The 14,985-nt window shown below is 37.4% G+C and overlaps 1 protein-coding gene across 5 annotated transcripts in view; it reads left to right on the forward strand.

Moving 5' to 3' along the window:
* Positions 1-14,985, forward strand: part of GABRA2 (gamma-aminobutyric acid type A receptor subunit alpha2) — a 168,646-nt gene that overhangs the window by 63,930 nt on the left and 89,731 nt on the right. For 4 of the 5 annotated variants that reach the window (XM_053578071.1, XM_053578070.1, XM_053578073.1 and 1 more), the window contains exon 4: positions 134-201. In XM_053578071.1, coding sequence (XP_053434046.1) covers positions 134-201 — 68 coding nt within the window. The remainder of the gene's footprint in view (positions 1-133; positions 202-14,985) is intronic. The other variant, XM_053578072.1, reaches the window with a different exon arrangement.

Here is a 14,985-nt window from a genome sequence, read left to right on the forward strand (position 1 = left end):
GGATGTGACTGTTGACTTGAAAGTAAACTGAATTTATAACACATCTTTCAAATCATACCATGTACTCAACCCCTTCTCTCTCTTTTGGCTCTTACTATATAATATCTATATTCAATCTCTTTTCTTGTATCAGACAGTATTACTGAAGTCTTCACTAACATCTACGTGACCAGTTTTGGCCCCGTCTCAGATACAGATATGGTGAGTTTTTCATGAAATTCTTTCTTTACTTCATATAATGGGAGGTGGGGGATAGAACAAACAAATGTTTTTACTCTTAAAGAATCCTATATCTGTCTCTTATTTATTTAGTGTATTAAAATACAAAAGAGGTATAAATGTTAACCTGTTTATATATGGGGAGGCCAGTCACATCTTGAGTGTTTAGATTATCCTTTTATCCTTTTATGTTTTGTATTCTTTTCAAAATTTGTCTGCCTAGCTACAATGTGGTAAAACAACTGTTTTAATAAAAATAATCATATCCATGGGAACACTTTTCTAGGATTAAGGCGTCAGAGTGGACTTCTATAAGTAAAGTCTATACAGTTTGATAGACAACTGAATAAGCTCATGGTCTGAGTTATAAGCACTTTCTGATTGACAGTGAGCAAGGTCAGCGCCTGTCCTCCTACCTACATGCATATAATACAGGTAACGTGCACACACAGGGTGTGTGTATATATACATCTAAAGAAAACTAAGTTGTTCATATTCTCAGATTCCATGGAACTAGTATTATTTGTTTTTCTTTAAAATGAGCCCATAGCTCAGTGGTTAAGGCTCTGTCCACATGCATCAGGGTTGGTGGGTTCCAACCCAGCCCAGGCCTGCTAAACAAACAAACAAACAAAAATTAGCCAAATGTTGTGGCAAGCAACCTGTAGTCCCAGCCACTTGGGAGGCTGAAGTGAGAGAATCGCTTGAGCTCAAGAGGTGGAGGTTGCTGTGAGCTATGTCACCACAGTACTCTATAGAGGCTGACAAAGTGAAACTCTGTCTCAATTTAAAAAGTAAAAAAAAAAATAAAATGAGATGGGCAGGAGACAAAAATCAGTCTAAAATGTTAGAAACCGATGGGCTGTAATCACCAAAGACATTTCTTGGCTAAGCATACAAATTTTAATAATCACTTCTCCATTTTGATTATTAACTATAGTGCTTTGTAATAGAAATCGTTGTTGAAACAACTTGTCATTCATTAATACCTTGTCAGATTCTGCCTCATCTCTAAGCTAATGCCTGCCTTGCTTTGCAGTCCCCTGATGTGTGTCTCCCGTCCCATACTACCATTGTGCCACATTTGAGCCTCATAATCTCATTCCCCTCTCAGGCTTCCGTCTCTCCAAGGACGCATGAGGTCTTTAGAGACCTGTCTTCCTTACGGCCAACAGTGAGAATCAGAAGAGAAGCTCTTGTCTCCTTTTTGGCCAGTCATCCCTTCCCCAATTTCTTCCCTCTTTCTGATAACCAGAGAAAGTTTGCAAGTTTGGAGATTTTCCAACTGGGTAAACAAACAAAAGAAAAAATATTCTCTTTTGGCAGGCTCTCATTAAACATCATTAGCCAATTTATCTGGACCTCTCTGTCTTTCCCTCAGGAGGTCAAAATGCACCTTCATCACAAAACACCTTTTCTTCCATCAGAACCATTTTTTTACTTTGTACTCCTTTTCTTATATTGACCTGGAGGGCTGAAAGCGTAAAGCACTGTGGGGTTGAGGGTGAGCCTCACCTCCAGGGAGGTAGTGATAACGAACATTGCCGTGCTTTCAAATTAGAATGTGAAGATGTAAGTGCTTTTTTTCTCCCCTTTGACTTTTGGCTCTAGGTTCAATTCTAAACCAACAAGAAAAATACCACTCTTCAATGTAAACTCCCATCTGCCTGGCATTGTTGTATATTTCAACCTGAAAGTCTGCTCTTTCCACTTAATGTCAATTTAAGTGGCCAGGATCTTAAAAAATGACAGAGGCTTAGTCAGCGAGAGTGTGGATTCAGAGGTTACTGGCTCACTGTAAAGATCATCTTGTTTTAGTAAATGCTCTTTGTCCTAGGGCAGCTTATCTGAACAAGTGCTCCCTAACGTTAGAGAGACCCAGTGAGAACCGTCACCTAACTCGTGTGGACTCAGGTAGAAGGAGTTAGAGTTTTGTCAAGCACGACATGGAAAAACTAGCAGAGCGTTATGTGTAGTATAAATGATGACTCTTAGATGACTTCTTCTGTGTCCGTTACCAGCCAAAACAGAAAACGAGTGATGCAGGACCCTACATATTAGTAAGTTTTCAGTGTAGTAGATTTCTTCATGTTGTGAACACAGCCTTAGTGTTAATAGTTACTACATTGACACTTTTCCTTCTTTTGGCAAAGTGATTTCACCTAAATATATAAATAAAAATATTAACAATATACAAATAGATGACATAGGTTTCTAGCAAAACATCTTTGGTACTTGGGGATTTTGCTAAAAATATGAAGCCATTTGTTTAATGACAGTGATAACGGATTAAACTAGTTCTCTGCCTCCTCTTGTTTTAACCACTCTTTGAAATCACTAAACATGTTTGAGAAGTTGGTAGCTGGTATTAAGTGCGCAATCATTAGCAATAGAACAAATTTAAACAAACTCCTTCATATCTGAATTGAACTAAAAAGACGTGGTATCATCAGTAAATGGAACCCAAAAACTTAAAAAAATTTTAGCAGGCTCAAGATGTACTTTTTTCACGGTAAATTATAGTAACTATTAAAATGCTCTCACATTTGCAAGTATTTATAGATTGAATTGAGTTGAATGGAATTGCAATTGTACATTGACATTAAAAATACTCACTTTGAATTTGTATTTTTATGTTTCAAAGTTCATGTGTGTATGCACGCACGTATTTATATTCTCTCTCTTTCTCTTTTTTTAGAGACAGAGTCTTACTTTGTTGCCCTCGGTAGAGTCCTGTGGCATCACAGCTCACAGCAACTTCCAGCTCTTGGGCTGGAGGCGATTCTCTTGCCTCAGCCTCTCAAATAGCTGGAACTGCAGGCACCCGCCATAACGCGCAGCTATTTTTGTTGTTGTTGTTGTTGCAGTTTGGCCAGGGCCGAGTTTGAACCCACCACCTTGGTATATGGGGCCGGCGCCCTCTTCACTGAGCCACAAGTGCCGCCCTATAAATATATTCTCAAAAATGAAATACATATTCAACACCTCAGTAGGCTCCTGAGAGGCTTGAAGGCCCTAGATATTTTACATAATGTACCTAACCCAAAACATTCCTATAGACTTCTTTGGTCATATCAGATTTCCTATGTTATTTCCAGCCTTGATCATCTCCTTTACTCAGTTGTACCATTGCTAGTTTTGGAGGAGGTCTGATTAATCACCAAATCACCATATGGGAACATAATATAGCGTCAGAAGCTAGTTAGATGACTGGACCCCTAAGAGTAATTTGAACAGGTAAAATCCAAAAGTATTATTAACTAGTGCAAAGTGGTTAAATAATAATAATGTAAAAGAAGATTCTAAGCAATACAGTATGTGCAAATGCTGACAGAGCATCTACTCCTAGAGATCAAATATCCTAAGTCAGAGAGAGACTGAATATTTGGAAGAATGTCTGCGCCCCTCAAGTGATTTCAGACTTCAGTGGAAGGGGAGCGGCTGCTGCAGGGTGTGCAGCTGCGGGAGGTGAAGGAACGTGTGAGGTCCACAGGGATATTCTTCTGGTGGGGAAACTCATAGCATGCCAGTCACTTGAAGTTGTGCCAGGGAACAAAAGTGCACTTGACCCAGAAAGAGAAGACGAGAGAAATGTTCCATTCTTTCATTATGACATTGGAGTGTTCCTCCAGCTCCTTTTCACAAAGCCTGACATTGTGTGAGCTGGCAAAGGAGCCATGTTTGCAGGGTCCCCTTCTGTATCACACAGAGATGGAGAGGAGGGTGATTTGGAATTGAGAAGCAATATGCTGCCTCCTGGGGTGCACAGCAGCGTGTGATGTAGGGGGATGCAGAGGGAACACCAGGAGAACGGGAGAACGTAGCTGGATCACTGAACAAGTTCTGTTAGATACTTGTCCAAATCCATAGAAGAAAAATGAAACGGGGAGAATTAAAGTCACATAATTTATAATTACATATAACACAGACACATACATTTTTTTCACATTGTAATTCTATTAGGGACACTCAGTTCAAAAGCACATATATGGCTGGATGCGGTGGCTCAGACCTGTAACCCTGTACTTTGGGAGATCAAGGTGGGAGGAACCTTTGAAGCCAGGGGTTGAAAACCAACCCAGACAACTTAGCAAGACTCTATTTCTAGAAAAAATAAAAACATTAGCTGGGTGTGGTGGTGTGTGCCTGTAGTCCTAACTGTTTGGGAGGCTGAGACAAGAGTATTGCTTGAGCCCAGAAGTTTGGGGCTGCAGTGAGTTATGTTTGCACTGAAGCCTGGTGACAGAGTGTGATCCTGTCTTTAAAGTTTTTTTTTTAGTTAAAAAATATAAAACTTATATAGATTTTTGAAGATAAATTATTTTGTCTTCCTGCTGAGCCGAAGGAATTATTTCTTGGTATTTCTTTGAGGGAGAACAAGTTTGAATTTCTGTTTACTATGTATGGCCAGGTCAAAAAATAAAAGTTGGCTATGAAACTCTAAATGGAAAAAAATAACAATCGTATCACGAGGAAAGAGAACACTTCCATTTTATTACTGATAAGTCAAAGCAGAGATGGAGATATCTAGTTAATGTCTTATAGAAGCAGTTTGCTAATGAGAAAAAAGTAAAAAGTAAATTTAATTTTACTGTTAGTAGCTTAGCTGATACACTTTTATTTCAATGCATGGTGTATAGTCAATAGCAAAACCTAAACCCCTAAGTTACCCTTTTAAGGCCAGTAACATAGATTTGTTGTGACATTAGCCTGAGAGGGAAAAAGCAGCACAGCAAAAGGAATTAAGAACCAAAAGAACACACGTGCACACACACACACACACACCCATGCTGACACACGTGTGCACGCACACACATACACAGAGTTATCTGGAAACGATTAACCAGTGTAATTGTCCAAAGAAAGTTATAGATCTAAATCAAAATTAAAGATTCTAATTACACTGTCTGAAATTAAGTTAAAAATCTTTCATTTCAACATTTAAAAATTCATGAGTAAGAAGGTAATTAAGCTTTGAATGCATTAGCAACTGACAATTGACAGTTTATAGTAGGCGTTTGCCTTTTCCCAATTTCTCACTCTTCTGGTTGTTTTTTTATTTTTCCTTTGGTTTCTATGTGGGATTTCTTTTTGGTATCAGTAAACATTTTCACTGTGTCTATCTATTCTTCGGGCATAAATGATACTGCTGCAATTATTGCACGTAAGCCTATGCTAAGATCCTCAGTGCAAATGGTTATCTGTTACTAAGAGTTAGGGTTAGAACTCGAACAATGGGAACTTCAAAGTAATCTTGAGATTTATGGTTCAGAGTTTACCATGAGGCTATTAAAAAAACAGGCAGCCTGATAAGTGGGACCTTGGTTTGTTGATAGTCTTGGGCTCCTTGTTAATAGTTTTCTCTCTATATAAAAATACAGCGTTATTATCTCTTACAATCTTCAGAAGTTATTGGGATATTATGTAGTTCAGTGGTTAACATCATAGAGAGGTTTAGAGAGCTATTAGATCTTAATATCTGCTTGAGAATTAGCAATGGACTTAATCTGTTATCTTTACTTAGAGATTGTCATTTGTAATTATAGATAGCTGAAAAAAAAGCAAAAAACACCTAGGACAAATATGGCAAACACTGTTTATGAAAAGCAAGGTAATTTTGTTCACTCCAAAGCTGGCATGGAGAAAAGTTAGTTACTGGAAAATTCTTGATATTATAGAATGTTACGAACTAGACTGGGGAAACATGTATTCATTCATCACCCCTCCTAGAATTTATGACAGTGTGCCTTTAAATGTGTTTTATAGATACCTGAACTGGTACCACGTGAATTATTTATTTATTATAAAATGCGTTATATAGATATCTGAATTGGTGCCACATGAATTATTTATTAATATAGTTGTTTCCTTGGACCCCATCTATAATCTGTGGACTCATAATCACTAGTTTGTGGGCCACATGAGTGTATCTAAGTAGATTAAGGTACTTTTATGTGGAAAACAACAAAAATCCATTTGTAAGATTGGTGGAGGGTTCAGGGAAGGTACAGGGCATGTGATCGTTTTAAATGTTTTTTGTAATCCAATAATTAGTGTTAGAAAACAGAGAAGTCTGGATAATATTCCATGGTGTACATATACCACAATTTATTAATCCATTCGTGGATCAATGGGCACTTGGGCTTTTTCCATGACTTAGCAATTATGAATTGGGCTGCAATAAACATTCTGGTACAAATATCTTCGTTATGATGTGATTTTTGGTCTTCTGGGTATATGTCCAGTAGAGGAATTATAGGATTGAATGGCAGATCTATTTTTAGATCTCTAGGTGTTCTCCAAACATCTTTCCAAAAGGAATGTATTAATTTGCATTCCCACCAGCAGTGTAGAAGTGTTCCCTTTTCTCCACATCCACGCCAACATCTCTGGTCTTGGGATTTTGTGATGTGGGCTAATCTTACTGGAGTTAGATGATATCTCAAAGTAGTTTTGATTTGCATTTCTATGATGATTAAGGATGATGAGCATTTTTTCATATGTCTGTAGATCGTGCGTCTGTCTTCTTCAGAGAAGTTTCTCTTCAAGTCCCTTGCCCAGCCTGAGATGGGATCACTTGTTCTTTTCTTGCTTATACGTTTGAGTTTTCTGTGGATTCTGGTTATTAAACCTTTGTCGGAGACATAACCTGCAAATATCTTCTCCCATTCTGAGGGCTGTTTGCTTGCTTTACTTACTGTGTTCTTGGCTGTGCAGAAGCTTTTTAGTTTGATCAGGTCCCAGTATATATTTTTGAAGCTGCTTCAATTGCCCTCCTCATAAAATACTCGCCCAGACCGATTTCTTCAAGGGTTTTCCCTGCACTTTCTTCAAGTATTTTTATAGTTTCATGTCTTAAGTTTAAATCTTTAATTCAGTGAGAGTCTATCTTAGTTAATGGTGAAAGGTGTGGTTCCAGTTTCAGTCTTCTGCAGGTTGCCAGCCAGTTCACACAGCACCATTTGTTAAATAGGGAATCTTTTCCCCACTGAATGTTTTTAATTGGCTTGTCAAAGATAAAATAACGGTAAGTAGCTGGATTCATCTCTTGGGTCTCTATTCTGTTCCATACATCTACCTCTCTGTTTTTGGGCCAGTACCATGCTGTTTTGATCACTATGGATTTACGGTATAGTCTGAGGTCTGGTAGCATGATTCCTCCTGTTTTATTTTTATTTCTGAGTAATGTCTTGGCTATTCGAGGCTTTTTGTGATTCCATATAAAACGAAGTATTATTTTTTCGAGGTATTTAAATTATGACAGTGGAGCTTTAATAGGGATTGCATTAAAATTGTATATTGTTTGGGTAGTATGGACAGTTTAACAATGTTGATTCTTCCCGGCCATGAGCATGGTATGCTTTTACATTTGTTATCATCTTCAGCTATTTCTTTTCTTAGAGTTTCATAGTTCTCTTTATAGAGATCTTTCACGTCCTCTGTTAGATAAACTCCCAAATATTTCATCTTCTTTGGCACTACGCTGAATGGAATAGATTCCTTAACTGTTTTTCAGCTTGACTATTGTTGGTATATATAAAGGCTACCGATTTATGAATGTTGATTTTGTAACCTGAGACGCTGCTGTATTTCTTGATCACTTCTAAGAGTTTTGTGGTAGAATCCCTGGTATTTTCCAGATATACAATCATATCATCTGCGAAGATCTTTTCCAATTCTATACGGGTACCCTTTATCCTCTTTTCTTCCCTACTTGTGGTGGCTAAAACTTCCATTACAATGTTAAAGAGCAGTGGAGACAATGAACAGCCGTGTCTGGTTCCTGATCTGAGTGGAAATGATTTCAATTTAACTCTATTCAATATGATATTGGCTGTGGGTTTGCTGTAGATGGTCTCTATCAGTTTAAGAAATGTGCCTTCTATACCAATTTTCTTAAGTGTTCTGATCATGAAGGGATGCTGGATATTATCAAAAGCTTTTTTTGCATCAATTGAGAGAATCATATGGTCTTTGTTTTTTAATTTGTTTATGTGCTGAATTATATTTATAGATTTACGTATATTGATCCAGCCTTGAGACCCTGGGATAAAATCAACTTGGTCATGATGTATAATTTGTTTGATGTGTTGCTGGATTCTGTTTGTTAAGATCTTGTTGAATATTTTTGCATCTACATTCATTAGTGATATTGGTCTGTAATTTTCTTTTCTCTTGGGTCTTTTCCTGGCTTGGGGATCAGGGTGATGTTTGCTTCATAGAACGTGTTGGGTAGTCTTCCTTCTTTTTCTACCTTTTGGAACAGGTTGAGTAATATAGGTACTAGTTCCTCTTTAAAGGTTTGGTAGAATTCTGTAGTGAAGCCATCTGGTTCCGGGCTTTTCTTTTTAGGGAGATTTTGTATGGTTGATGCTGTTTCAGAACTTGATATTGGCCTGTTCAACATTTCCACTTGATTCTGGCTAAGGCTAAGTCTTGGAAGGTGACGTCCTTCCAAGTATTGGTCAATTTCCTTCAGATTTTCATATTTCTGAGAATAAAGTCTCTTGTAATATTCATTAAGGATTTTTTGAATTTCTGAGGAGTCTGTTGTTATTTTGTCTTTGTCATTTCTGATTGATGAAATTGGAGATTTTACTCTTTTTTTCCTGGTTAGGTTAGCCAAAGGTTTATCTATTTTATTGACCTTTTCAAAAAACCAATTTTTTGATTTATTGATCTGTTGTATAATTCTTTTGTCTTCAATTTCATTTAATTTCTGCTCTAATTTTGATTATTTCTTTTCTTCTACTGGGTTTGGGGTTGGAATGTTCTTTCTTTTTCAGTTGCTTGAGATGTCCCATTAAGTTGTTAACTTCCTCTCTTTCTGTTCTCTTGAGGAAGGAGACTTTACCTCTTTCATGTTTACATGGATGGAGCTGGAACATATTCTTCATAGTAAAGTATTTCAAGAATGGAAGAAAAATTATCCAATGTCCTCAGCTCTACTATGAAGCTAATTTATGGCTTTCATATGAAAGCTATAACCCAGTTATAACCTAAGAATATGGGGAAGGGGGAGAGGGAGTGGAGGGAAGGGGGAGGATGGGCGGAGGGAAAGTGATTGGTGGGACTACACCTGTGGTGCATCTTATAAGGGTACATGTGAAACTTAGTAAATGTAGAATATAAATGTCTTAACACAATAACTAAGACAATGCCAGGAAGGCTATGTTAACCAGTGTGATGAAAATGTGTCAAACGGTGTATAAAACCAGTGCCCCATGATCGCATTAATGTACATAGGTATGATTTAATTAAAAAAAAAAATAGAGTCTTCCTCATGAAAAAAAAAAAGAAAACAGAGAAGGGAAAAATGATTTAGAATGTTGTTTATTTCAGGCAAGACATGATTGTGAACTGGCCCAGGTAGTGTTCCTGAAGATAGAGAGAACTGGAAATATTTAAAACTTCCTTGTGGGGTGGAATTGGTGCAGTTTGCTGAGCTACGGGCTGTGGGGATTGGTGGAGAAGTACAGGATGAAGTGTTGGGGGTTTAGTTGGATGGTAGCATTATTCACTGGGAGGTAAAATGCAGAAGGAATTTTTTTTTTCTTTTGCTTTGGTGCTTTGGAAATGAATATGTTTTGGACATGTTGAGTTAGAATCTATTGAATTGGAGCTATCTAGATAGCAGACATAGGTCAGTAGACGAGCTTAAAGTGGAGACTTTTGGGGCCATCTTATGGTAGTTGGAATCATGGGCATACATTAAATGGTACAAGGAAAGAGATTAGAATGAAATAGTCATCAAACTTTCATAGAAAGTCTAGAACGCCAATGTTGAAAGGACAGAAAGAAGATGGAGAAGGCTGCAGAAGACACTGAGCAGCAGTGGGCCTAGGTTTCTGTCATGATGAAGGCCAATTCCCTTCTCTTAGCTAAGCTGTGTGCTGAGCCTTCAGAAGGAAACATTGAGACCACTGCCTTTTAATCTTGTCAGGGTGTGCATGGCTCATTTGATAACAGGCTGAACCCTGTTTTGCCACAGTAGAAGCCTATGTAGGGAGTGGAGAGAAAGAGACCAGGTAGACATTACATTGACTTCAATAATTACCTTCTGAGAGGTTGGAAGGTTGTGGGAGCCCAGCACACCCAGCAATAGGTCTCTTGCTTTCCTAGGGACACCACATGGAATTTCCTACCGTCTCCCCCATTCTCTTGAATAGACTAAATAGCAAACATGATTTCTTAACATGAAGTGATTTTCAAAATTAAATTACAGAGGTTGCATATTCTTTTCCTAGGTATCCATTGTGTGACCTTTTTGAGGGAGCCATGCAGAACTTTGATGCTTAGTAGGAATAATGCCTACTCTTCCCTCATGTGACTCCCATACACATTTTCCAGGAGATCAATCACTACATGTAGATTGTTGATGGGCTTCGCAGGGTCTTAGACCCTATGGTGGGGACTACTCTAAGATTTTCCCCCAATACCAGCAGAATGTGGTATTAAGAACACCAGGGCAGGAGAGGAAATTAAGGAAAGAACAACTGTGTCATATATGACGGTAAAGCTAAGAAAAGGGTTTAAAGATGTCATTAGATTAAGAACAGAAGTATTTGCTGATCGTGGTAAAAGCAAACAGATTGCAGGTGGGTGGAGGCATGTGGGAGGTGAGGAAACGGAGAAAGAGTGGAGGCAACGTTTTTTTAGCAGTGTGGTTGAGGAGAGGAGGCGAGACACGGGGCAGAGGCTGTGCAGCGTTCTAACTATCAGCGAGGCTGTTATTTTTAAAGATTGCATTGAACTTCTCACTGTTCTCTGAACGTGTCATTATCTTTAACTACTCTCTGGCCTTGCATATGTTATTTTTTGTCTGTTCTTATTATGCTTTACTCCTCCTTTGCCAACTGAAGATCTTTTATTTATTCAAGGCCAAGCTCAAATTTTGTTTTCTTTGATTTTTTTTCTAGATCATCCTATGGAGTCAGCCCTACCACACAGGTTTATATTTTCATATGACATAGTACACTGGATTATCAAAGTCTTCCCCTGTCTGTCTTTTTTACCACAACCTGACCTACTGGAAGGAGTGGCTTATGTCCGTTGCTTTCAGCAAAATTGTCTGTGAAATTGTTGGGAGCTGAATAACATAAGCTTTGCCCTCATGTTGCCCATAGGGTAGTAGGAGAAAGCTAAGAAAAATTATTAATTTTAAAGAGGGTGATAATGCTCTTATTGAAGTATTTGTGGATTAATATGATATCAGAGAGAGAGAGAATATGGTGGTCGATACTGAGTTTGGGAAGGTTTTTGAGAAAAAGAAGATAGCTGAGAAGAATAAATAAGGGTTGGCCAGCTATAAAATGGAAAGAGAGTGTGTTGGCACAAATCGAAAGAGCTTGTAGACTTTAGTAAAATAAGAAAGTTTAGTGTGAGTGGACCCTGGAATACTCTTAGGGATTTTGAGAGAGATGAGTCTGGAAAAGTACTCAGAGCCAGGTCATGAAGAGTATTATAACTAATTGCTCCCCCAAAGCCACAGAAGTAAAAGTAAAGCCCAAGGAAAACCTTAATGCATAGTTGATGTATGTTACTAGAGGACTTACTGCAGAGGGCTCCCTGAGGTACTGGCCCTGTGGCAGGCGATCAGACAAGCCCCATAGAGCCCCCTGCCCTTCCTGGAGACATCCTTTGTGACTCACTAACAGGCCTAAGGCTGCAAAACCTCCCTACAGATGCTCAATACACAGAACAAACCACTGGAGTCTCTCTGGTTCTTGTCTCTGATTAACAGACCCTTTATCTTAAGCATTTCCTTTCACTGATTGCTGATCTTTTAGACAAAGCCTAACTCTTTCAGCCAATTGTCAGCTAAAAATCTTATAAATCATCTATAACCTGTAAGCTCCCCTCTCCTGGAGGAGTCCCAGCTTTTTGGGCCAAACCAATATAATGTTTTCCACTTATTGATTTGCGACCTCACCTGTAATTTTTGTCTCCCTAAAAGGTATAAAACCAAACTATAACCCCACTGTGAGTTCACTTGCTCAAGGATTTTTGGGTGGTGCTCTAGGTCATAGTCCTCAAATTTTGCTCAAAATTAAACCCGATTAAATTATTTTATATAGGAAGGCTTCTTTTCTGTCAACACTTCGTTATTTTAAAATAACTGTGTTTTCTCTCTATGTGTTTACCAGAAATAGCTGACTGGTATTAGCTAGACTTGAGATGCTACCATTTGAACTCTGATTTAATTTGCATTTCCCAGCAGTGATTCAGGAGCCAGGAGAGGGAGAGTTTTACTGTATTCTCTGTTCATCCAACTCATTGCCTTCTCCAGGCTCCAGTTTTGAACTTTTACGGCCTTTCAGCACTGCATGGCATTGTTGACCTCTATATGCTCCTTAAATTTCTTTCCGTTTGTTACTTTTTTCTCCCTTTACTTTGTGTGGTTGTTCTTTTATGATTCCTCCTAATTTTTTAGAATTCCTTCCTAATCTATTTTCATCAGTTCATCATGTAGGATCTATGTATGTTAACCTCTTACATCCTCATCACTTTAACTACCACTGCCGAGAGCAATATAGACTGGGAATATGTGCAGTATTAGTAATCACAATAAATATAAATGGACTGAATTATCATGAAGAAATGGAGATGACCAAATTGGACAAAAAAATCTCTGAAGTAATATTCAAAAAATTATAAAGAATTGATATCTTAACAGACTATATTCTCTTATTGCTGCAACTGCAGTAAAATTAAACATCAGTGACAATATAAGTAAAAAAAAAAACTCAATACATTTGGAAATATAAAAACACAGTTTACAATAGTGTGTCCTATGTAAGAAAAAACATAATGGAAGTTGTAAAATATATTTAGGCTGGGTGTGAAAAATTTTTTACAGTATCTTCCTAGCATTGTGGGAGGCTGAGACAGGAGAATCACTTGAGCCGAGGAGCTCTAGGCGGCAATGAGCTGTGGTTGTACTATTGCACTCCAGCCTGGGTGACAGAGGGAGACCCTAAATCCCTTACAAAAATTAATTTAAAAAATCTTCAGCTATGCAGCCATGAAAAGAGATGGAGACGTTACATTTTTTATGTTTTACCTGGATGGGGTTAAAACACATTCTTCTTAGTAAAGTATCACAAGAATGGAAAAATAAATATCCAATGTACTCAATATTAATATAAACCAATATATAAATAATTGTATACTCACATGAACAATAAAACACAAATATAGTCTAGTATGGGGGCAGGAGGGAGGACAATTGTCAGAAGGAAAGAGGACATCAGGGATCTCACCTGATGGGCACAATGGGTGGGTGGAGAATACGCCCCCTAGAACTTTACCTTGGCAGTGAGAACAATATAATCTAAAAATTTGTACTCTTATATTAATTTGAAATTAAAAAAACAAACAAAAAATCTTCAACTTAATGAAAATAAAACTATGAATAAAAACTTATTTTACAACTATTGTGATAATAAGATTAGAATTAAATAGGAGTAGGTCAACAATGGAAGAAATACAAACCAGAAATAGATCCACCCCTGTCTGGACATTATATACAAGATAGAAATTGCATTGCACGTCTGTGAAGAAAGATGGATCATTCAATAAATGATGCTGGCAAAGCTGGTTTTCCATTTGAAAAAAAAAATTAAAGTTTGGCTTCTGTCTTAATCATATTCAGTGATCCCAGGTGGATATAAAAAACTTAATGCGAAAAGCAGAACTTTAACTTCTGTAGAAGAAATAAACAGTAATATATTTATGATATTTTAGATATCTTTATGTTGTTATTGAGTTGTGTATTTTTTCAGAAAGTGTTGATCTATAGAACATATAGTGAATTTCCATAACTTGGTAAGACAACCAGAAAGAATCAGAGTATATAAAATGAACAGGTAATTCATAGAGGTTAAAAACTAGCATTTTTAATAAAGATATGAAAATGTAATGTTTTTAAAGATGTAGAGAAATCCCCGTGGTAGTACTGTGAACCATTTCACACTAATCATAATGGCTAAAATGAAATTTTCTATTACCAAATTGTAGAGAAACAAAATAGTCAGACACTTCTAGTAAGAATAGAAATTTACACATTTCTTGGGATTTTGATTTAACAATGCCTTGTCATTTTAAAGATGTACGTACAAAAATTGCAGTAATCCCAGTTGTAGAATTAGTCTAGGGCAATGATAAGCATACTATAGTCCATTGGCCAGATTTTGCCAGCTGCAGGATTTTGTGAACAAAGTTTTATTGGAACGTAGCCGTGCTCACACTCATTTATGCAGACGATGGTTGATTTCATGCTTCTAGCAGAGCTGCGTAGTTGTGACACTGACCATGTGGCCTACAAGTCCAGAAATGTTTATTAACTAGCCCTTTGTGAAAAATTGTTTTGCCCTCCGGTCTAGAGTAACTCACAGCTTTGTGTGATAAGTGTTGAACGAGACTTCTCATAGTAATATTACTTGTGACAGTGCAAAATTAGAAATAAGAAAAATAGTTGAAGACAAGGAAAAACGATGACGTTTTTGACGTAGTATGAAATGGTCTTCCAGTATAAAGTAGTGAGAATGCATCACCTCAACAGATTATATTGCTGTGAATAAATCTCAATAAACTCACTGAAAATTCAAGTGTCAGAGAAATAAACATGGTATAAAAACTTTTATATTAATATTTAAAATGTGACACACACATACTCTGGTTTCTCTTCAGATTGTATAAATCTGTTGCCTTTTAAAATGTGACACACAACACGTGTATTTCAGAGTAAATGTACGCATGGGAATG

Source organism: Nycticebus coucang, chromosome 23 (assembly GCF_027406575.1).
Source record: "Nycticebus coucang isolate mNycCou1 chromosome 23, mNycCou1.pri, whole genome shotgun sequence".
Classification (NCBI taxonomy): Eukaryota; Metazoa; Chordata; class Mammalia; order Primates; family Lorisidae; genus Nycticebus; species Nycticebus coucang.